General features: G+C 39.7%; 3 protein-coding genes across 4 annotated transcripts in view; 2 read left to right on the forward strand and 1 right to left on the reverse strand.

The window, feature by feature from the left end:
* The window catches only part of JAM2 (junctional adhesion molecule 2), a 60,052-nt gene extending 53,478 nt beyond the window's left edge, over positions 1-6,574 (forward strand). The window contains exons 7-10 of the mRNA XM_077878872.1: positions 74-181; positions 1,947-1,962; positions 4,627-4,669; positions 6,327-6,574. Coding sequence (XP_077734998.1) covers positions 74-181; positions 1,947-1,962; positions 4,627-4,669; positions 6,327-6,359 — 200 coding nt within the window. The 3' untranslated portion in view covers positions 6,360-6,574. The remainder of the gene's footprint in view (positions 1-73; positions 182-1,946; positions 1,963-4,626; positions 4,670-6,326) is intronic.
* Positions 6,575-15,861: 9,287 nt separating this feature from the next.
* On the reverse strand, positions 15,862-24,650 carry ATP5PF (ATP synthase peripheral stalk subunit F6). Of its 2 annotated transcripts, none has more exons than XM_077878888.1 (4): positions 24,512-24,650; positions 20,786-20,956; positions 16,599-16,723; positions 15,862-16,044 (listed from the first exon to the last, which is right to left on the reverse strand). In XM_077878888.1, exons 2-4 carry the CDS (start codon positions 20,947-20,949, stop codon positions 16,007-16,009), a joined length of 327 nt encoding a protein of 108 aa, XP_077735014.1. In that variant the 5' UTR covers positions 20,950-20,956; positions 24,512-24,650; the 3' UTR covers positions 15,862-16,006. The 2 variants fall into 2 exon arrangements, with proteins under 2 accessions (XP_077735014.1, XP_077735013.1); XM_077878887.1 differs by having other exon boundaries at positions 24,379-24,519.
* GABPA (GA binding protein transcription factor subunit alpha) overlaps positions 24,440-24,860 on the forward strand; it is a 35,946-nt gene continuing 35,525 nt past the window's right edge. The window contains exon 1 of the mRNA XM_077878879.1: positions 24,440-24,593. The gene's annotated coding sequence lies outside the window, so the exon portion shown is untranslated. The remainder of the gene's footprint in view (positions 24,594-24,860) is intronic.

The raw sequence follows: 24,860 nt of genomic DNA on the forward strand, positions 1-24,860 counted from the left end.
ATTTTTCCAGTTTCATAACTACATCTGTACATCTTTTGACCCAACTTCACGCATGGCTTATTTTGCATTCCAGATGATCTCAACATCAGTGGCATCATAGCAGCTGTAGTAGTTGTGGCCTTAGTGATTTCTGTTTGTGGCCTTGGCGTGTGCTACGCTCAGAGGAAAGGCTACTTTTCCAGTAAGTGAATTTCATCCTTCTTTGCTAGACAACTTCCTGTGGGTCTAGAGTTTTCTTATGAGACCTTCTTTCTCCTAATGAGTTCCAGCAAACTGTAGAGAATATTTTTTCCTTAATTTTTCTGCAGTAAAAAATGTCCAAGATGATATGTGGGTGAGTTGTAAAGCACCTATGTAAAGCACACATAGGGAGAAAAGGCAGAGCTTCCTCATCACAACATTCAGGAAACACCACAGTATCTGTGAGATACACACTGGAGTAGTATAATGCAGTGGTGCTGGGAGATATTTAACATATATGGATGCTTATAATATGTTGACATCTATTTAAAAGCCCTGTATTTTAAGTTAGGAATTATATATTTCAAGATGTAAATTGATTTCCAGTTTTATCCCAAGAAGTTTCATTGAAATAAATCAGTGAAATAGTTTATCAGTGTAGAACAGTGGAATGTTGAATGTCAAATTTAGCACCACTGTATATATAGCATTGTTGAATAAAAACTATAGTGTTACAGTTGCTTCTGAACAAAGTTGAGACCTATACTAACTCAAAACCCCTATTTGATGATAAAATAGGTTTGATATGAGTGAGATTAAAAAATAACATTTTGTTCTCTTGTTGTATTTCTTTACTCCCAGTCTTTAAAATTATCCGAGACCTCAAAAGCTGTAGAACTCCATCAAGTGCATTGGGAATAGTGTACGAAACAGAATTTTTAAAACAGAATAATAAATAAATTTATAGCATAAACAAGTTTTAGACTCACTGTTTTATAGTGAACATTAATTTTAGAACTTAGGTTTAAAAAACATACTAACATAAAACTTAACCTATAAATAGGTATTAAATGTCATAAAATATTTCCACGAGCATTGTTTCAAGAATACTCCCTATAATTAAGAATAGCTGCTCTGTGAATTAATAACTCTTTCCTTGATGCTCCAGTCTTAGTCTAGTGTAAATATAATTTTATGAATGGAATCCAGCTGAGTCCCCCTGCTGGTCACCAGTGAAGGTACAGACAGATAAAATTATTCATGTAAAATTCCTGTTCTTTTAACTCTACTTCCAAAGGGTTTCTGTCTGAGTATTTTTATTGGAGACTTGGTGACATTTTTCTTAAAATAGTGAGTTAATTAAAGATCTGACTTGGGTACTAGGAATTCATTAGTGAAGAATACTACTCCCATTCTCAGCTGGCAGAAAATCTGTCCAAGGGGATCATTTTCTTGAACTTGATTTCAGACAGGAGTTGGCAATCTGTGACCGGAGGACCAAATCCAGCTGCCACCTGTTTTTCTGTGGCCCACAAGCTAAGAATGTTTTTTTTTTTTTCAAATGAACAGTTACTATCTGTTTTTATAATAAGGAAGGAACACTAACCAATCCCAAGTAAGAGAAATGTTATCTGCGCCTTCCAACAAAGAACTCTATTCTTCCAATTAATAGACCTATACCAAAGACTTTGATTATTATTATATTTTAAATTTTATAAATATACATTTTTGGAAACTTGGCCTCTCTTATTATATAACTACCTACTTAATATCCTCAATTCTACATCTTGACCCTCAAAGCCTAGGTATTTGTCTTGTGGCCCATTACAGAGAAAGTTTGTCAACCCTTGATTTAGAAAGTACAAATGTCACCAAGAGAGAATCAATATTGAGAAAAAGAAATTAAGCCTAAACTCACTTTTAAATGAATGTGTATCATACAGTATTAACTCTTGCACTAATGATCTATACTTATTCTTTTGTAGAAGAGACTTCGTTCCAGTAAGTATACTTTCTTAAATGCATGCCTTTCCCCGCCCCCATCAGCTAATCTTCTGTTAATCATCTATTTAAAGTCAAATGTGGAAAGTTGAGTTATTTGAGTTATTTATTAGTCAAATGTGGAAAGTTGAGTTATTTGAGAGTTTTATCCTATGGGAAGTGACTGTGATTCATTGAGAAATACACCTCACTTCATGCTTCATGCCTGTCAATGTTGTTTAATTACCTAGAGAAGACATATAGTCATTCTTTTACTCTGTAGGCATTTTCAACATACTACCTTAAAAAATATGCTGCATTTTGCTAAATTTAAAATTTTCAAATAAAATTTTACTTAGCAGCTATTTTCACATGTACTTGAATACTTCTTCTGTGCCCAACACCGTCCTAGGGAGTGGCAAAACAGCAGAGAACAAAACAGGCCCCAACAACTCTCTGCCTCATGGAGTTTACGTAGAGAAAGGCGGAAAGTAAACCATATGTAAACTCTACAGTATGTCAGACTGTGATAAGTATTATGGAGAAAACTAAAGCAGAGAGGAGAATAGAGAATGCACAGGGTAGGAGTGGAGATTGTCCTTTAGGATGGTTAGGGAGAGCTTCACTGACGAAGTGATATTTGAGAAGGATGTGAAGGAGCGGAAAGAACAAGCCATGCAGATACCCTTGAGAAGAACATTCAAACGGAGGAGAAGGAATAGATGGAAAGATCTGGAGGCCAGGCAGGCCTGGAGTGTGTGGGACACATTGAGATCAGTGTGGCTAAAACAGAGTGAGGATGATGGAAAGAAGGGATGAGTGCACAAAAGTAGTGGGGGTCAGATGACATGGAACCTCTCCTAAGCTGTGAAGGTTTGACTTTGATTCTAAGTAAGATGGGAAGTCATCGGAAGGCTCTGAGTCAGGGAGTAGTATCCTGTTATTTAATTCTTAGAAGCTCACATTCACTGCTCGATTAAGAATAAACTATAAGGTAGCAAAAAGTGGAGGAAGCAGGGAGACCAGTTGGGAAATGGCTCAATAATTATCCAGCCAAGAGAAAATGGTGGCTGGTTCCAAAGCAAAGGTGTTGGAGATGTGGAGAAGTGATAAGATTCTGGATACATTTTGAATAATTTACTGATTGGTTGGATGTGGAGATATGGGAGAAAAAGAGAAAAAGGTAGCTTCAAGGCTATGAGAGGAATGGTGTTATCATTTACTGAAATATACAAGACTTTAGGAGAAGCAGGTTTGGGGGCATTAGGTGGAAAGGTCTGGAATATTTTGGAATTTTAATATTTGAGATGCTGATTAGACTTCCAAGTAGAGATAATTAGTAACAGAATATATAACCTGGAGTTTGGAAAAATATCTCAACTAGGATTAGAAATTTAGGAATCACTGCTGTATGATGAGATCACCAAGTTGGCACGCACTTGATTTGTGACTGTCCTTTCTTTGTACATGGAAACGGCAGACCCAACCCAGATCTATGGGCGTTCCCCTCTAGTCTCAGCTGCTGTGGCTTCAGATGCTTCCTGGTATTCTAAGTCTTTTTGAAGACTTAACTGCCACTAATTTCCCGTTCCCAGACTTCCTGCTCAAACCTGGTCGCTCAATCTAATCATATCCCACTACAAGTCCAAGATGAGCTCCAAGTTATCAGGATTAGCAGTAGCAAAGGAGGAGAATTCAGAAAACAGAGTTACCTGATGGTATAGCCACCCTGCATCCCCACTCTGGGCAATTGTGAGGACTTCCACTTTTGTTGAGTAAGATGGAAAGTAACTGGAGGGTTTTAAGCAGAAGAAAGCATCATCTTATATAAGGAGAAAAGTTGACATTGCTACCTCGAGGGAGGTTATTCTTCTCTTCAACCATAGGGTCTCTTAATAACCAAGTAGGAATCTGGGAGGTAGTATCTTTACTCCTAAGCATGTCTCCTGCCATTTGTCAAATCCATGGCCCTTAAAATTTGTTGATTATTGAATTGGATGTTATATTATTTTGCTAGAACTGCTGTACAGAAACTTATTTTCTTATAGTTCTGGAGGCTAGAAGTCCAGATCAAGGCGACAGCAGGGTTGGTTCCTTCTGAGGGCTGTGAGGGAAGAATCTATTTCAGGTCTCTCTCCTTGGTTTGTACATGGTCTTCTCTCTGTTCACATCATCTTCCCTCTGCCTGTGTTTGTCTCCACATTTACTCTTCCTACCAGGCCACCAGTCATATTGGATTAGGGTTCACCCTAATGACCTCATTTTAATTTAATTATCTTTTTAAAGAACCCTGTCTCCAGATATGGTGCCTTTTGAGGTATTAGTGGTTGGACTTTAACGTAAAGTTTTGAATAAGACACAGTTCAGCTTATAGCAGATGACTAGCACCCTAGTTACCATGTAAAACTTTCTTTCCATGCAAAAAAAAAAAAAAAGAATTTTGATTATAATGTCCAAGTTTTCAAAATGCTAAATGTTAAAAAGCTGCTAAGTTAAAAGTGTATAAGTCTGTGTTTGCATATTACAGAGAAATCTTTAGCCCTAGGCTATAATAAGATACCTGGGTCTTCATAGGTTGGTACTTGTTACCTGGCTTTCTCTGTGAATATTGTCTATAAATATAAGAAACTCAGTTACAATTGCTGGCATTTTTTTTTAACATTGTCTTTTATATTCCACAAACAGGAAGAGTAGTTCTTCATCTAAAGCCACCACAATGAGTGAAAATGTGAGTATCTTTAAAGCATACTTATAGATCCAGTGTGTTTAGGAAATAGGGCAGGGAGATGAAGGAACTGTTACAGAAGTGATGGATTTTCACTTTTACTATACTTTGTGCTTGTGTCTACTTCTGGTCTTTAGAAGTTGCTGAGTGAATGTTAGCTTCCACCCTCTGTCTGGGATGGTATGAGAAAGCTGACTGCCATTTGTAGAGCAACGGGGCTTTGCCATTCCATTCTTTTCTCTCATGGTGTTTGCTATGATTAGCCTCCTTTGCATCATTAGGTCTGGTACTATCAGCCCCATTTCGCAGATGAGAAAATTAAGACACAAGTTCTCACAAGATCACAGTGGTGGGCGGGATCCAGGTACCTAGATTCTTGTCAGCTCACCAAACAGATGGCTTCCACCAGGTCTGTGATACCAGGACTCTCCCTTGGTTATTCAGAGAACTTGGAAAATTTAGGCATATGGAATATCCTCTACTATTGCTGAAAGGAATATTTCAGAAATCCCTGGAGAGATACAATAATTATCTAATTCAGATGGTTTAGGCAACATCATTTGGACCCTTGTGTGCTTTTGCATTTGTGAACACTACAGTGAAGCAGTAAATAGTATCATTGCTCAGATTTTGTAGCTCTTTGGATGTATATTCAACTTTCTGGATTATTTTTCAGGAATATAGGAGGTAAGGGAGGAAGGTTTCCAATGTTTTTAGAGGTCTAAGCTCTTTCTTGAGAAATGAAGCACTGGTTCTCTGAATTCTGTGGCACTCAGTGGCAGGGATTCTCTTAGATGTCCTACTTGTAGAGCTTGGGGTAGGCAGTGGACACAGATATTTAAACACTTGAGTGATTCTAGTGGATACTATCTTTATGACCTACTTATTGTTCCATAGATGTTTTTGTCAAAATTTGATTTCCTAAAATTGTCTATTCCAGAATCTCACAGAGACAGAAAGTGACAGAAGTCACTTTATTTTATAGTTTACTATGCCACAATCATATTACTTTTTCGTTGCAGACAAGCAATATGTAACTCCATATTTGTTCCAACAATTTATAGAAAATACTCCTTAAATGTGGAATAAAGTAATCTCATCCTAGCAAAGAATAAGAAACACTTTGTGGCTGAGTCAAAAGAGCAAAAACCTTTTATTTTTTCCTTGTCTTCCTCTCAGTTGCCCTCATCCACTGAAAGGATGGTTTTGCCCAATTCTGGTTTTGCCCTAGAGCAGGATTTCTCAGTCTTGGCATTACTGACAATTTCTTATTATTCTTATATTGTAATTTCTTATATAAATTCTTATATAATGAATTCTTATAATTTTGCATATCCTTGTTGGAGGGACTGTACTGTGCATGGTAGGATGCTTAGCAGCACCCCAACCCCCACCCACTGGATGCCAGGAACATACCCCAAGCAGATAAGATTTCTCCTGCTCTAACTCCCACTCCTACTTCTTTACTCAAGGCAGTTTCAAAGACCTTGTCTCCTACTATTTATTTAAATCACCATAAGATAGATTTAGTTAACTAGATGCTGGTTTGTACCTATAAGATTCTCATAGTGCATGTAACTTTATACTGATGAGATTTATAGATTTGTTTAAATATGAATTAATACATTATACTTAAACTTGTTTTTTTCCCTTTTCCTAGGATTTCAAGCATACAAAATCTTTTATAATTTAAAAGAATTCCACCTTTGAGAGACGCCAAAAACACAGTTGTTACACAAGTTATTAAAGGGTTATAAAACTCTGCTTTGTCTTACATTTGCAAAGAGGTACATGAAGAGATGAAGTTGGTATTTCGTGATAATTTCTATGATTGTTAAATTACTTGAAATTGCTATTTTAAACAAATAGTTCTGTCAGCACCTAAATAAAATATAGTCTGGCTTTTTATGTCTGGACTAAGTTAAAAGAATCACAATACTTTAATATTCTGGGGTGTATGAAATGTTAAATGTCCTAACTTCTAGAGAAAGTTACTAAAATATAGGATACTGATTGTGAAATTAATCCACAGAGCATGAAAATACAAACTGTGTGCACCGTCTGTGCAGGAGCCTGATTTACAGGGTTTAGAAAATACTGACAGACGCAAAAGGAAACTCTGGTCTCATTTCTCCTGGAATCCTCTTTTCTCCCCTAATACAATCCTTACTCCACTGCTCATTTATCACTAATCTATTCGCAAGAGGGAGGTAGCAGGAGTGGGTCTTATTCCCAAGGATTTGCACTTTGTGTTTATTTTTATTTCTAAGAACCAAAAGCAACAACATGAAGAAAAACATCTAATGGCCAGAGCTCACTCCCCTGGTGTGTGTCATTGATTTCTTCATTAAACATAATTTTGAGAGTCAAACACAAACCCAAGTGTCTTATTTCACTTGAGTTGCTTGTTGCTCTTTCTTGCCTCTAAGACCCCTTTGAAGAGGATCAGTGACCTTGACATCAGAACTCATCACTGAACCCTACACACATAACCTTGCAGATACCGTTCTCTGCATGATGGTGACTTCATAATTTGTCTCTGAAAATCATGCAGGAAAATTCTGGGCTGGGCCGAGTCTCTTGCTGGCCAGTCCTGCTTATTGCAGAGCAGAGGATATAGAAAGGAGAAGGGGTTGTCTGACAGATGAAATCAAAGAGCTCACTATGGCTCCCTGTGCCTGTTGCCCTGCTTGGCACACAGAAGATACAGGAGAAAGGGTAGCTGAAATGAAAAATTGGTCTAATCATCTGGTTTCTCCACTGATTCATCATAAAGGCGTCCAGGCTAGTGTTACAAACTGAGAGTTGTAATGATCTGTGTAACAGCAAGAGCAATTAGGCTGTGCTAAAAAAAGCCTAATATTCTATAACTTATTGTGATTATTCAATTCATATCAAATATAGGTAATAAAATATGGGAAGGATATATCTAGTTCTGGGCAAATCTGGATGAGAAGGTTACTCACAAACTGTCAACTTTGAACATAGTTAAGCTGCTTCTTAAGGAGTCCATTCTTTTTCCCCATTAGACAAAGCAGATCCCAGGATTCACTGGACAAGTAAATGGCTTAGGCACTAGCTGGTATCTGGGCACCACACCAGGTCCCTGGGAAGATGCCTGTTGTCAGACTATACCTTGCCCCTCACTTGTCTGTAGCACTGGATGCTTCTCACCAGACTCCTTCCAACATTTTTTATGAAGTGCCAGATAGTAGATATTTTAAGCCATAATGGCCTGTTACAAGTACTCATCTCTGCCTTTGTAGGAGAAAAGGAGCCATAGACAATAATAAACAAATGGCATGTTTGTGTTCCAATAAAACTTGATTTATAGAAACAGCAGGCACAGACAGGATTTGGCTCCTATGCATGGCTTCCCAATGCCTGGTAGTGACACATGAGAAAAACACTTATCCATAAACTTCTGCAAAAATTAAGCTAAATGTTGCCCATGCTTTGATTTGATTGGCATGAGGAATATTTTCTTCTTGCATTGCCAAGTGCCAAGTATATGTGAGTCTCGAAGATGGCTCTTTGTGGTGGCTCAGTTGGTTAAGCGTCCAGTTCTTGACCTCAGCTCAGGACTTGATCTCAGGGTTGTGAATTCAAGCCCCACACTGGGTTCTACACTGGGCTTGCAGCCTACTTAAAAAAAAAAAAAAAAAAAAAAAAAAAAGTGGCTCTGAAGGCATACCTACCATCCCATAAGATCAATTTCTTCAATTTAAATGACTCAAATCTGTATTGTGGGGAAAAAATACATAGTGCCTTTGCTTTACTAACAGATGAAAGCTTCTGTGCCATTTGGCTAGTCAATTCATCTTATAAAATATTATCATATAACGTTTTCTTTGAGTCAGATATATATTACACTTTATCTCAATATATTGTATAGAGCTAAGTAGAAGTCATTGTGTGGAGAATGCTTTCTCCCACACAAAAGATATAATATTGAGCACTCATTTTCCATTTATTAAAAATATATCCACTTGTGTCTGGACTTGTGTTTCCATTTGCTTTTAGGGACTTGAATATTAATAATTGGTAAGACCCCATTATAATTCACAGAGCATTTTGATTGTATCTTCCTGCAGTGAAATTGTGTTATATAAGGATTAGGGCTCTGAAATCTCTAATAGCAAGTATTGCTTTAATTATTGTTGTTTCTATTATAGCTAGATTTAATTTATTTTTAGTTGGGAGTTTAACCTAACTAAATCTGGAACAATGGATTGTTTTTTAGTATAACTTTGCAAAGAACTTCCTTCATCTCACAAGTGGTTTTGTTTGATTAAAGTCTACATTAATAAAAATAGCTGAACTTGTTCAACTTTTTAGGCCCATTTAACCAGCACAGGGAAGTCATCCACCTATTGTTCAATAAAACCCGGGAAACTACACCCTCTTACCATCTGTAGCTACAAGGCTAGCTCTTTAGCTGCTTAAGATTAGAATCTCATCATCTTTCATCTGGATGTCTGCCAACCCTCTCAAATGATGAAGAAAATGCTCTGCAAATTAAAAAGCAAAACTATTAAAACATTTTATATACATCAGGTAGGGGTAGATGGAGGTGAGGGTCCATACAATCTCATTCATCTCAATATTATGTATCGTGAGGCTTCTAGGTGGCTCAGTCAGTTAAGTGTCCAGACTTGATTTTGGCTCAAGTTATGATCTCAGGGTCATGAGATGGAGCCCCACGGAGCCTGCTAGAGATTCTCTCTCTCCTTCTCCCCCAGCTCTCTCTCTCTGTCTTGCTTGCTCATTCTCATAAATAAATAAATATTAAAAAAATAAAGTGGGTCATGTCATTTGCAGACAAGGAATCTGAGATTCAGAGTCAGTCCACCAAGTTCACAGAGATAAGTGAGGACTTCTGGTTTATAGGACCCTGGTCCATCTGATCTGTTGTGCCCAAGATTGCGAATCTGAGAAACCACCAAGGAGCCGACACCGATGCAAGCGCACGAGGGTTTATTAGCAAGCTCGAGCTTGGGTCCAAGTATACCCGACACAGCGGAGCAGGGACTTGGACCCCTAAGTGGGTTACAGCTCGGTTTTTTATAGGCTGGTCTAGGGGATTTTCAGAAGGGGTGGAGGAATTTCTCAAGTTCTGTTTATATTCTGATATGGGGCTTTCAAGGGCATTGAGCTCTGTTCTATATGGGACTTTCTACCACGGGTGTGGGCTCTGTTGTCTTTCTGATACGGAATTCATTCTGCAGTTTTTTCTATAAAGTTCAGCTCTTAATCACAGGGGCCTAAGATGGCTGTACTTGTGCTAATGCTAAACTTGAGGTGGAATGGCCTTGATTTTTCTCAGCCTCCACAGATCCAGAATGTTTCACTTGAGATGCTTTATCTCTTGCCCCCAAAATACATTCTTTTTAAATTCTTAAGTTCTTCTCTTGTGCCACACCTTCCCTTCACCCCTTGTAACCTCTGGCAAGCTGGCCTCTCCCTAGGCTCACAGGTAGTAACATTGTTCTGTCCTCCCTATCCCCACAAGCCAGTCTCAGTGCTAAGGTGGGCCCTTCCATGCTCATCTACTCTCACCACAGATGCCCAAACCTCTCATCTTATTTTTTTAAATACTGAAAGGAACTATGATGATTACATTTAAATCCTGCACTCCTGCTCCCAACCTTTTTTTTTTTTTTAAGATGTTATTTATTTATTCATGAGAGACACACACAGAGGCAGAGACATAGGCAGAGTGAGAAGTAGGCTCCCTGCAGTGAGCCCGATGTGGGACTTGATCCCAGGACCCCGAGATCATGCCCTGAGCTGAAGGCAAATGCTCAACCACTGAGCCACCCAGGTGTCCCCTACTCCCACCCTTCTCATCGCTAAATCTGCCCATCTCCCATCTCCCCTCATTCATCAACTCCATCCTGCACTACATGTTCCATGATTGTCACTACTTTCATCCTTTTCACTTCAGGCCTTTGTTACTATTTTGTCTTCTGGGACATTCTTCCCTCAAATAGCTTCTCTCTTAGTCACGACTTCTATCTCAGTCACTGCCAGATTTGCTCCTGAACAATGTCAACCCTCTTCCCCCTTTTCTCCCTTCCCCTTGCTAAAAACCTTCCACTCTTTTCCTTTCCAAAGCTTATTACCAAGGGCTAAATTCCTTAGCCTGAAGTTCAAAGCTAAGAAAGTCTTCCCTGCCCTCCTAGCCACCTACACTTCTTGTCATATTGTCACAACCTACCCATCTAGCCAAATGTTCCACTGTTCTACTTTGGTTGCCTTATGCATCCAAACTTAACTAGGGTCATTTTATCTCAATAAGCAATGTTCTCCTCCATTGGAATGCTGATTCTCCCAATCCAAAAAAATAGGTAAATTCTATGGACTCTTTAAGGGATGGCTCAAATTCCACCTTCCTTAGGAGGCTTTCCCTCATTCCTCTTGCTGGAATAGTTTCTTCTCTGAGCCTCCATAGCCCTTGGTTGATTTTTTTTATGGCAATTATTGGTATTTAGTTCATAATACACTTATGCACATATTAAACAGTATCAGATATGGTCGGTATCTAATAAATGTTGAATTAATTTTTAAAAATCAAGAGCGCTTGTGAAAAGGCAACTAAAAAAACACTGATACAATTTCTCTACAGATTTAGATTTTTAGTAAAGTATCATATTCTGCAATGTTATTATAATCCAGTTCATTCATTATGCAAAGTGATACAAGTTATTGCTCCATGAATTAAAGCTGGACAGAAATTGTTTCTCTCTTCTACTCCTTTGTTATTAAGCATCCATTTCCACACTGTTCTTATAAAGATCTTAAAATAGTTTTCCAACTTTCAAGTTTTAAGTTTTAGTTTTCCATTCTTTGTTTCTTGTTCTGTAAGAGTTTGGGACACTTTCAGTAGTAATAACTGGTCAGGAAATTCAAAATAGACTATGTATTTTTATTTGTTGATACTGTTAAAAAAAGCTCCTGGCTGGCTCAGTCAGTTAAGTGTCTGCCTTCAGTTCAGGTCATGATGCCAGGGTCCTGGGACTGAGCACCACATAGAGTCTCCCTGCCCAGTGGGGAGTCTGCTTGAGATCTCTGCCCCTCAGCCTGTCCCCGCACTTGTCCCTCTCCCTGCTCATGCTCACTTGCTCTCTCTCTCAAATTAAGTGAATAAAGTGTCAAAAAAAAAAAAAAAAAAAAGACATACTCTAAAATGGAGACATTTGTACTAAGTCCAAATTACTAAACCAAAACTTAATACCAAAGTTAACTACAGTTTCAAAACTCTCCCAGATGTGGAATCTAAAACCAGCCAATCTGGAATTGAGGTTACCTGCTCAAGTCCCCTAAAGGAAGGTGACCTTGCCACAGCTAATCCACTCTGCTTGTAACTACCTTGTCGCACACCCTTCTGCCTACAAGTCATTTCATATGGATCTTCAGAGCACTTTTCTGTTAGACGGGATGCTGCCTGATTCATAAATCGTCAAATAAAGCCACTAAAGTCTTTAACATTTACTCAGTTGAATTTTGTTTAACATTTTCTATTTACTCTTGTTTATGACTTAAATACATGCCATATTTTTATTTGCCCAAGTTTAAAAAATACTATTTTTTTCTAGAGTATGTCTTTAGGCTTTCTAGAGTATGTTTTTATGCTTTCTACTAAGAAAATGCTCTCAAATAAGTGAATAGTTGTATCAACAAAGGATCTGTTTAAGTTCTCTAAGATTGAAGGTGGATTGATTTAAAGCTCTACTTCATGATGTTTTTAACAGTGAATGTGCTACTTGTAAGTGCTTCCTAAATAGATGGTGTAAAAACTGAAGTTTCCTAAGATCTGTGGTTGTGTTCCTCAAGGTGCCCCTAGCATGCAACTTTTCAATCTCAAACTCAACTTCCTTCTAAATATTTAACTAGCAAAAATCATACTAAAGTTACTGAGGTCAAGAAAATTGTTCTAAATTGTAGGATAATATACAGCAAAGGACATGAGAAAGAGTATTATACATTAACGTATGATATATTCATGTAACAGAATGTTGATTGGGATATCTTCTGTTGCCCCAAGGACCAAGTACCCCACTTTCTAAAGAAAACCATAAACGATTTGGGTATAAATACCCCCCTTGATGTTTATGAAGATAATGGTGCTACCCTGAAATCATTACCCCAGTCCTCTCCCTTTTACCCTACCACACAAGTTCCTATCAAGTGTATATGGATAGATTGGGGTTGGGGAGGAATGGGAGAGAGAGAATGAAGTGTCCAAATTGTGAGACAGAATGAATTTGTCCAAGTTTTGTGTTCTATCATCTGACTATCCCCCAAGGCAAGTACAGAGGATTTTAAAGAGAATCACTTGCAAAAACTGAAGATGCTTGCCAAGAAGGAAATAGCTATTTGAGCAGGGAGAAGGAGTTGGACAAAGATATTAAGGGAGACAGCAGGATAATGGTGAAGCACCCATTTTCTCATGATTTCTTAGGGCAAGGATATATGAATTTCCCATGGTCAAGTAGGCATCATTGAAAGTAGTGGGCCTTGAGCCTCTTGCTGGTGTCTTACTGAGATAAAACATCTGAAACAAGACTGTCCCACTGGGATGGGAACAGAGGGGAGTTGGAAAGAGATGGAGTTGGAGTGGACTTTCCATTTGGGATAATCTGTACAATGGGAAGACCTCTTAGCCCACTGATTGCCCCCAAGAACTTACACATGCAGCACCTAACCAGGGAGAGCCTAGCATTTACAGGACTGCTACAGCAAGGGCAGCCAAGAACTAGTAATAGCCAAAACCAAAAAATCCTACACTAAATGGATTTAAATAAATAAAAATTGCCTGAAACAGAAGCCCTCTTCGGTTATTATTATTATTAAAGGTAACACTAGATAAGTAACAAACATTATGTCTCTTTTCCAGTTCTCTGCACCCTTCTTCAACTCATTTTCTCTTCTTATAAGGATGCTAGTCAGATTGGATTCAGGCCCACCCTAAAGGCCTAATTTTAACTTAATCCTCTTTAAAAGTCCTATCTGAAGGGGACAAAAATCAGAGAGGAAGACAAACCATGAGAGACTCTTAACTCTGGGAAACAAACTGAGGGTTGCTGGTGGTGGAATAGGGTAGGGGGGAAGGGGTAACTGGGTGATGGGCATTAAGGAGGAAATGTGATGTGATGAGTACTGCGTGTTATACCCAACTGATGAATTATTGAACACTACACCTGAAACGAATGCTGTACTCTATGTTGGCAAATTGAATTAAAAAAAAAAAAAAGAAAAAGAAAAAAAGTCCTATCTCCAAATACAAGATTGTAAGGTTCTGGGGGTTAGGATTTCAACAAGTGAATTTTAAGCGGAACAGAATTCAACCGGTAACACCAGGCATGGGAGAAAAAAGCTATTTTTAACACTAAAACCTAGAAGGTTGAGGTCATTTCCAAGGATAAGGAGTGCACTGGCCAACTAACTGATAGTGGCAGGTAAAGGCCAGGGTTGTAGTCGGGGCAGCCTCACCAGGAAGAAGGGGCTCTGAGAAAGATGAGGACCTTAAGATCCATGACTCAAGGCACCACCGTAGATGTCAGCTGGAGAAGACAGTCAAAAGTGAGCAATATATGGCCTAGAATGTAGGGCATGGGAGTAGAGTGCTTAATGCAGTATTCTTACAGTCACAAATAGAATCCTTACGTTTATGTAATGAATGACTAGATTGGGAAGTTCTAGCAAACTCCAAAGAGTTGCAAGACAGATTTTAAACAAGTGTATGAGAAAGTCGGTGTGAAATTATAAAAGGTTAAATTCAACTAAACCAAGTGGGGGAAGTGAGGGAACAAGAAGGGAGATGAAGTGTGTACGGAAAAGGGTCAGGACCTTCTCTAGACTGGTAGTTGCAAGCTAAACCAGGTAGCTCACCTGCCACAGGTGGGTGTTGTTTCAGGGGAGGATAGAGATAGGATCTGAGCAACCAGACTTCCTCAATTACCTTTAAATAATGCCATAATCAAACATCAAATTGTTTCAATGTCTATAGTTATTTAAATAAAAGTAGTTCAAATGAATATCATTGCTTAGCATCATTGGAAGAAACAGGACTTACTACTCCTTTACCCTCTCCAATTCCAATTCTGCACACCTTACTAGTTTAGTCACACCTGTATTATTAGGAAGTGTTTACAGGTCTTTTGGAAAAGGTATTCCTTTATAATTTTTTTAAAGTTTTATTTACTTATTTGAGAGCGAGCAAGCGAGAGAGGGAATGAGCAGGGGAGAGGGAGAAGCAGACTCCCACTGAGCAGGGAGCCCAGTGTTGGACTTGATCCCAGGACTCGATCATGACCTGAGCCGAAGGCTGATGCTTAACCAACTGAGTCAACCAGGTGCCCCAGGAAAGGTATTCCCAAGCAGGTTTGGCTTTGGTTAGAATTGCACACCACAGTAACAATCTATTTCTCTTTTGAAGTGAGCTAAACTCATAAAGAAGGTTGTTAAAGGACTTCATTAGAAAAAAAAAGAAAGAAAACCTTTAAGAGTTTAAGATCCAATATTTATTGATACAAATCGGAGATTATCAGACATGAAAAGGCACAGCTAGTTTCCTTCTTAAAAATAATTTCCTTAAGAGCCATCTACTGGAACTGAAATTTTGACGTGTCTATTATGCCACCTATCTGTTCCGTGTTTGTTGTTGGGTCTTCCATCACTGAGGCAAAACATCACTATACAGCTTATTCTTTCAAAGGAGATTCCTTTGTAGAACCCCCATTTGCTCTCAGCTTTCCTTTCTCTGCCTGGGGAGCACAGTAATAGACTGATCACAAACTGCAAGGGAAGAGAGGGGACCTGGGCTCTTAGGGTGTAAGCAGCTAACATTTGAGGAGATGACAGTTGAGATACAATGGATGTTCCTGTGTAGATTTAAACCTAACTTGAGTTTCCTGGAAAAGCCATGATAAAATATTTATAAGTTATTTCTTCATATTTTGGGAGCAGATATAACACCCCTCTGCAGCAAGCATTCCTTAGGTCAGGGTGGCTCCGCTCAGGCAGTAAGTCTCCTCTAAAGGGTAGTCCTGCACACTGAGAACAGTCTGGTGGGTTATGGGCAAGTTGTAGCCAATTTATGCAAGGTCTCCACCTGATTCATTATAACCAAATGGGAGGATTTAAAATTGGTGCTGAGACACAGAATTCAATACACTCAAGTGTACACCCAATATCACCAAATAATTTATTTGGAACCAGAATTAAAAGAACATTTGACAGTTCTCTGAACATTTGACAGTTGTGAAACATGTTTATTCTGATCCAGTTGTACAACTAATCTAGGACAAATTGCCAAATAAATTTTACATTATTTCTTCAGGACTGGGGTTTGTCCAAGACTTCAAATTTGGGATCTAAGAAAAGGAAGAAAAAAGGTTCAAGCTTAGCCATAGTGAAATAAAATGCATTATCTAGAAGGCTTCAATATTTAACTCATCTAGTAATTTTTTTTTTCTTTAGTGAATATCTACTGTTTTTCAACACCTACATGGGAATATAACAATTGCTAAAGATTTATTCAGCACTCACTATAAACCAGGCTCTTTATTAACTGATTTCACATATGTCATTTAATTACAATAACCATGAAGAAGATATAACTCTCTCCAATGTCAGATGAAAAACAGTCACCATTACCTATCCCAAGATCACATACCTCATAGGTGATCTTGTCAAGATCCAAGATCAGAGAGTTTGATTTCAGATCCCCACCATTTAACCTCTTACGTGATCTCCCATGCCAACGGCAATCATTTATTTATGTCAGAGCCTCACACGCAAACATCATTGCCCTAATAAATTTACATGTGATTGTCATTTAATCCTCTGAAGAATTCAATTGTAAAGTATAAATATGCTCAACTTAAAACAATCTCCCACAAGAATGAATCCATGATTAGACACTTACCTTCAAATTTGAAGTCAGGGAACGTATTCATGTCTGCTTTACCATACATTTGCTTAAGCTTAAAAAGCTCCTTCTCCAGGTCTTGCTGGTACTCTGGGCCAGTATCAACAGGTCCTCCAGATGTCCTGTTGTGTAAATCAGCCAGGTAAAAACTCACACACCAATTTATAAAACCAAAATTACTTTTCAGCATCAAGTTTCAATAGATCTTTCAAAAGTATTCACATGGAAAAATATTCTTTATGAAAAAAGTATTTGTTTGAATTTCAATTCAAACTTTTATTATGATGAGGTTCCACATAAAAGGGGCAACTTCAAATGAACTTCTAACTTTCAAGATTTGTAGTATCAAATGTTTATTAAGTCAGAATCTCTTGAGGTCTAAGTTGCGGTAAGATAAAATGGCTAAGTCCACGGCTCTTGGAGTCAATCACTGCTTCTGTTTGAAATGTGTGCTCTACAATTTATTAAAACTGCTAAACCACAGCAAGGCATGAAGCACTCTAAACTTTAGTTTTCACATCTAAAACTAAAGGTCCTACCTAACGATGGCATTATAAGAATTACAGAGAAAATGCACATGTACCACTAAACATAGTGACTGGCACATAGTGAAGTGACACAGTGATGTGTTACTTATTTCTAATACCGAATTTAAATCAGCCACCACTAAATGGCTTCTAAAAGGTCTTTTAATAACTTTAAGTCTCTTATAATACAGGTCTACCAAAGAAGAAAATATTTCCTATCCTCAGAAATTTGCTATTTAGAAAAAAAAATGTCTAGAAACATTTATGCTATAAGTTATTGATAGGCTTGAAAGACATGGTTCACCAAACAGCTACTCAAGCTGAGGAGAGCGCACTTTTGCTGAGTTAACTGGGAAAAATTTCATTTTAAAAAGGTGGCATTTGAGACACATCATGCATTTGGGTCAGATTTTAATTTCCTACATTCTAAGACTGAGAAAGCAAAGATATGGAGGGAGGTAATAAAGAACTGGCTTATGTGGAGAAGAACAAGACATCTATCTAGATGGAAAAGCCAGCAGGACCCAGGTCATGGGAGACCTGGAGTGTTAAGTCTGGGAGTTTGTATCGTATTTGCTAAGCAATAAAGTGACAAAACTAGAATTTGGGAAGATAAATATAGCATTATGGACCAGCAGTGGGGCCAATTAGATGTAATTAATTCTTTGCATAAATTCTGTGTTTGTCATGTCACTGTCCACCTACCAATGAGCAATAAACAAACTTTATAAGTGAGAATTCCATTAAATGGGTAATAATATTTTCACATATGCCTATTAAAAGCATAGGGCCTTATATATGTTACAGAATTTCCACAAAAAAAAATAGAGACAGCTCTACTTTAAGAACGTATTAATGATGTTGGTTGTCATGGACCCAATTTTCTTCTAGATCAGCACATGGAATAGAACCTTCTGTAATGACAGACATGCTCTACATCTATGCTGTCTCATTAGGTAGCTACTAGAAAAATCTGGCTAGTGAGCCCCAGAAATGTGACTAAGGGACTGAGGAATTGAATTTTTATTTATACTTAGCTATAATTAATTAGATTTCAATAGTCACATGTGGATAATGGCCAATGAAATAAGACAGTACAGGCCAAGATAGAACCTTCCACCAGATACCTTAATGATGGTCTTCCAGCTCTGGGAGCCACAGGTCTTAGGAACTGCTTTGAGAGAATCTAGCCAGTCTCACTACTATACTGGTTACTGATAGATGATGGCTGTTATAACTGTAATGTGTACTCTTATTAATCTTTTTTTTTTTTTTTTTTTAATGATAGCATGGTGACCAGGACAAAGTAGACACTCAAAGGATACTTGTTTATTGCACTTAAAAAATACTATGCATGCTAATTTATTGAATCACTTAATTTTTACAACATCTTTTGAAATACTGCTATTATCATACCCATTTTACATATGAATAAGGTATAGAGGTTAAATAGCCTGCCCAAGTTCATAGTGCTAGCGTCAAAGCAGCACTCCAGGCCAGAATTCATGTGCAGAACATTTTTCCACACAGTTTGCACAAATGAATGAACTCTTTAGACTAAGAGTTTAATCTTAAAGCTTTAAATTAAACCAGCCAGGGATCACCTCAGGGGCGCCTGGCTGGCTCAGTGGGTAGAGCATGCAATTCTGAGTTCGAGCCCCACATTGGGTATAAAGCTTACTTTGAAAAAAAAAAAAAAAATAGAGTACACCTCTGGATTAATTTATTGGATAAAGTACGAACAGCATCAACACTAAGATACTACAAAACCTCTGGACAGGAAACACTCAAATCCCCCAACCAGTGCTGCACATGTTACTAAACTGTATGATTTTAGACAAATTGTAAACTTTTAGCCTTGCTTTTCTCATATAAAAAATGGAGATAAGATCTGTTAAGATTGTTGGCAGAATTTTATAACAATGTCTTCGTTTTAATCCCTTTGTTCTCTTCCTCCTTAGTTCTGACAAGGACAAAAACTTTTGTCAGTTGCTCAGACTCAAAGTCTCAGAGTTCTTTAATTGTTCCCTCTCCTCTGCCTCTCCACCAGATAACCAAGATCAGTTCTCAGTCTCTCAATGCCTTGACTATCACTTTTATATTCCCACTGCTATAAAGCCAAGATCCTTATCAACCAGTGCTTGGATTATTACATTTTCCATCATGTCTGTCTTCCTTTTCTGCACATTCCAATTTTTCTAATACTCTGTGATTAAAATTATCATCCTAATAGAATAATCTTGTTCCGCTCCACCATACTGCTCAAAAACCTTTAATTCATTATAAATGCCTATCGTATAATCAAAGCCTCATAATCCCCTCATTTCAACCCCATTCCTATTGCTACTGCTCCTTACACTCCTCGTATATATCCAACTTCCTGGGAAACGGCATTACACATTTTCCCAAAGATACTTTGTGGTTTCTAGTTTTCATGCCTTAGCTCACTTCATTCTTTCTTCCTAAAAGATATCGTCCTCCCACTCCCATTTATCTGTCCAACCTTCACACCGGTTGTTCATAACCTGGGGGAGACCCCTAGATGTAGATATCTACCAATGGCTTTCCATGGGTTTGAGGAACCTTTCAAGCTATAAGCTTGAAAATCATCTGAGCAAATTGTTCACCTTTTTTAAACTGAGGATGATCCAGAGCTATCCATATTCTCAAAATGGATAAAGGACTAAACAGTGCCTTCAAAGCCACGACAAAACAATCACTCTTACAAGCTGCCTTTGCCTCTTCCAAAATGCCTCCAGCTAGAAAGGAGCATTCTTTCCTGTGAACTCCCCAACATTAACTATGTCACTACCTTAGCATCTAACCCGTTTTACCTTATATACTACTTTATACGTGCCTACAAGCTTTCTACCCTTATCAGATTTCAAGATTATGGAAATGCAATATGGCTTCTTTCTGTGGCCCAACACAGTTTAATAGCCCAGTGCTTTGAACATGCTAGACAGCTAAATAAAACAGAACACTGAACTGATGTATGTCACTTTTCCTAAAATTTGGGGGTTGAATTTGATGGCTAAGGTCGTCATCACTCATCTCCAAAACGGTGTGGTTCTATAATCATCCTGGATTTGCTTTATGCCATTTCAGAGTCTTTTGTCTTCTGATATTCCTAGAAATATATAACTATGGAAATAGCAGTAAAGAAAAAAATGCTGTGTTCATACATTACTCCCAAATCATGATGTAATAGAAAGGTCACTAAATTGAGAATTAGAATTTTTTTTTTTGAGAATTAGAATATTTTGATAATATATTTTTCCTCCAATTAGTTTTATGACCTGAGGCTAATTAATGTCTAAGGGACTTAGTTTTCTCAAATATAGTTGCTAAATGATTTCAAGATCCCATGTACTTCTAAGAATTGACTCTAGTTTATAATAAATGACATTATAATAATGATATATCTAAAATGACAATAGATTTAACAGAATTCTCCCTTGCAACCCATAAAAGGAAAAAAAAAAATGGAACTTAAAAGAAGAATCAAGATCTTTATATTCTCTAATGAACCTGTATGTCAGGGATCACCTCAGTGAAGATCTTAGACACTCTCAAACACCAATTTTTTCCCCCAATCTCAAAATTTAATACTTTGGATATTTATATTTACACCATGATTGATTATCTACCACTTACTGGCGTTTAGTTCTATATTCTCTAATCTTGTCCACGAAGAGTTTCTGTACAGGATCAAGTTCCTTGTTAAATGCCACTGCTGTAACACCAATGTTTCTCCTCAAATGGACTGAGACTGCAGATCGAATGAGAGAGGAGAACCTGAAGAGCCTCTGAAGAATCATGGTGATTCTGTTACCGAAAACAAGCACCAGCATGTTAATATACTTTAAAACATGTAACTGCCAAATATCTCTATATATTTCATATAGTGGGGCTTTAACTCCACTAATTGCTACAAAACTCAACCATAAAAGAACCAGCCTAACAGAGCCCACCAACGAAAGAGAAAAATCAAGCAGTACAACCTAATCAATAAAAGAGTGAAAAAAAAAAAAAAGGATTTAAAGACTTCCAAGTCCTTACTTTCAGAAACTAAAATACAGTGATCTTCTAACTAACACATTTTAGTGGATAAAACGGGTGATTTCAGCTATCAGATGAAAAAAAAACAAACAAACATGGAAACAAGAATTCCCAAAAAAAGTAATAGACAAGGAAGCCATAAATAATTAGAAGAAATTTCCCTCAGATTAAGAAAGGTGGCCTCTGTCAAACAGGGTTTATTCAACCCTATGTTGGAATGGAGATAAAAGATTCACACCTCAGTATAGCTTGGTAAAATTTCTGAACATTAAAGTGAAAACCTGGCACGCTAACATGACTCCCACAGTGTCCCAAAACTACCTATTAATAACAATAACCATTGTCATCCTAACACTGGACTGCTATTAAGTGCTCAAAGTGTGGTCTGTGGACCAACAGTAGTATACAAATTCTTACTGGTCTATAGTAATACAATTGAAATAAGGACTTAGAAACTTTTATAGCAATTTGACAGAGTAACATATATTTCTTGAATAATAAGTCAGTCTGTATTTTGTGTGTCTTCCCTGTACCATCTTTCACCTAATTTTTCCAGTACCTCATTTTCATTGTATTCTTCCAAAGTCGCTGCAAAGGTTGGGGGGTAAAAATGGTCCTCTACCACTAAGAGTTTAAGAAGCACTAAGTTAGAAGACTGTAGGGTAGTAACACAGTGGTTCCTGAGTAGGGGTGACAGTACCCCCCAAGAGATAGCTGACATTTTTGGTTGTTGTGGCTTGGGTGTGACTGGCCAGGGATGTTGCTAAACAACCCTTAACAATCACAAACAGCCTCCCCATGAAAAAGAATTCTCTGGTCCAAAACGTCAATAGTGCTAAGGTTGAGAAGCCCTGGAATGGCACATGAAGATCACCAAAAGAAGAGAACAAACCAAGGGCTGATGGAGGGAGGTGGGGCATGGGCTAGATGGGTGATGGGGATTAAGGAGGGCACTTGTTATGATGAACATGGTGTTATATGTAAATGATGAATCGCTGAATACTATTCCTGAAACCGGTATTGCACTATATGTTCGCTAACTAGGACTTAAATAAAAATTTGGGGGAAAAAAAGGAAACCTACCAAAAGAACTCCCATAATAAACAAAATACTCTTCACCTGCCAGGATGAAAGCACACTCTGAAAAAAATTAAAGAATTCACCGTATGTCACTTTTACACTCTATCAGAGAAAAAGACTCGAGAAGCCTCGAAGCAAACAACAAATAATCTACTTATTATGATTCCCATTTTACATACACAGAAAATAAGGCTTAGAAATGAAGTATGTGGCCCAAGGGTGCACAGTAGAATCTGACCAGACACGCAGACCCATTTTAAAAATAGTGCAACTCAACGTGTATCTTCCCTTCTGGCAACTTAAGGACGTGCTGAACATTCAGCAAGAAGGCCACCAAACATTTGTTCAGCCCGGAATACTCTGCAAAGTACTTCCATACATGTTCTCTCCGTGTACCGCTAGGGTAATACTGTTAAGAATTAGAGGACAGTGTTCGTATCCCTCCTTTATAGATAATAAAACTAAGTCTAAAGAAAGCTATTTACACTGCCTATATATTCCCAGTTAATTTGCGCCGACTGTGGCAAAAATTGTGTTGTTTCTACTACGTAAAACCCATTTTCATTTTCTATCATCTAAGTTTTTTTTTTTTTTTTAAGATTTTTATTTATTTATTCATGAGAGACAGAGAGAGACAGAGAGAGAGAGAGGCAGAGACACAGGCAGAGGGAGAAGCAGGCTCCATGCAGGGAGCCCGATGTGGGACTCGATCCTGGGTTTCCAGGATCCCGCCCTGGGCTGAAGGCAGGCACTAAACCGCTGAGCCACCAGGGCTGCCCTGTTTTTTGTTTTTAAAGTAAGCTCTACACCCAACACGGGGGCTTGATCACCACCGGGAATAAAGAGTTGCGGGCTCCACGGACGGAGCCGCCCAGCGCCCCTCTATCACCCTCTTTTAAGTATTCAAGATTCCCAAATCACAACTCTAACTTTCATCTTCTTCCTGAACCCCAAGCCCACACATTCCACAGGCCTCTTCCCTTCAGAGGTCCTATGGGGCCCTCAAGCTCAACCTGTCTAGAAAAATAATGAGCGCGCGATCTCACTATTTTTACTGGGCGTGAAATACCGGGTCGGATAGATTCTCTACTCGGGCGCTATGGGGTGCCGCGGGAACCGGTGACAGGTGACAGGATGGGACACAGGCTGGGGCAGGCAGCAGCAGGAAGGCGGAGAGACGCGCACAGAAAAGAGGGGCTGGGCTGGCCACGGGTTAGTCCCTCCCCCGCCTCTTCCGCGCACACCCCTAAGGTCCACCCACAACCCGCCTAACCGACCCGCTCTCTTTCTCCCTCCTGGCAGCCTTGTTTGGTCCCGCCTGCGACCTCTGGCCTCACCCCTACTCAAGCACCCCCTTCGCCCCCAGTCGGCATCTCGTTTCTTGGGGTTGAGACGGACGACCGTGCTGGACAGGGGGCGTGCAAAGCAAAGCCGCCTGACCACGTTTTAGCACTATCCGTATTTTTTTTTTAAGATTGCATTTATTTATTCATGAGAGACACGCAGAGAGAGAGAGAGAGAGAGAGAGAGAGAGAGGCAGAGACACAGGCCGAGGGAGGAGCAGGCTCCCTGCAGGATCACGCCCCGGGGCAAAGGCAGGCGCTGAGCCGCCGAGCCGCCCGGGGATCCCCACTATCAGTCTTTGCAGGCGGGGTGCAAACTGTTAAAGATCACCATCACCATCAGCCGCCTCCCTCTTACGGGGCACATTCTGCTTTCAACAGTGGGGCAGACGGTCCCGCGCGCCCCAAGGCAGGCCCGGGCTGCAGACCTCCCTGAGGGAATGACCTTGGGCGGCCGCAGCGGGGCCGCGGGCCCAGGCCCCCCTCCCTCCCTCCCTGCCTCCCTCCCTCCCTGCCCCCCGGGCCGCCCCGCTTCGCCCTCAGAGCAGGGAACCCCGGGCCTGAATACGGAGTCAGCCGCACACTTCACGGCCCAAACGCGGCGAGGTCAACAGCGACCCCGGGCCGGGCGGTGAAGGTGCCCGGGGCACAGGGCTGCTCCCGTCTCCGGACGGACGGCGGCACCGGACAGCCCAGGCCGCGGCAAGAAACCCAGAATCCGAGTCCCGAGAGGCCAAGCCGGTCGAGCCACCCCCCCCCAGTCACCTTGCACTCCGCGCCGAGCCGCCGGAGTCTCCACGGCCGCCACCGTTCTACTTCCGGCCCTGGCTCCGCCCCCACCCGCCTACCCGCCATCGCTATGCATTATGGGCCGCCGTTTCAGTCGGTCGACACTCACCGGACAGGAAACGTCTCGGAGGCGGTCTGCGACCGGACGGCTCTAGGTGAGACAGAAGCCAAACAGGAGGAGGAAGTGGAGGGTAAGTGCTTCCGGGTCCCTCGGCGAAGCCTCCGCCATCTTTCCTTCGCCTAATTTGACCTGCTGTCTTTTACCTCCTGGAAGCCTTCTTTTGCACGCATGCGCACTTTGATCGGCCTGTTCCCTAGTTAAAAATCCTCCCAGACCCAACTCAGCATCCTGTTCTTTGGGGTTGTTGAGGCTTTAGGAATTAGTATGCCCCGAAAGTGAGAGTGTAAAACAAAGCGGAGTGGGGGCGTTGGGCTCTCTTGTGCCTCGCGAGCCTCCG

This window comes from Canis aureus, chromosome 30 (genome assembly GCF_053574225.1).
Source record: "Canis aureus isolate CA01 chromosome 30, VMU_Caureus_v.1.0, whole genome shotgun sequence".
NCBI lineage: Eukaryota > Metazoa > Chordata > Mammalia > Carnivora > Canidae > Canis > Canis aureus.

Bases quoted from the DNA above. Each gene is read 5' to 3' on its own strand.
- ATP5PF (XM_077878888.1), bottom strand. From the start codon at position 20,949: ATGATTCTTCAGAGGCTCTTCAGGTTCTCCTCTCTCATTCGATCTGCA. The intron at 16,724-20,785 runs GTAAGTGGTAGA...TTTACACAACAG, and splicing joins GAATATAGAACTAAACGCCA to GACATCTGGAGGACCTGTTG. The intron at 16,045-16,598 runs GTAAGTGTCTAA...TCCTTTTCTTAG, and splicing joins CCCTGACTTCAAATTTGAAG to ATCCCAAATTTGAAGTCTTG.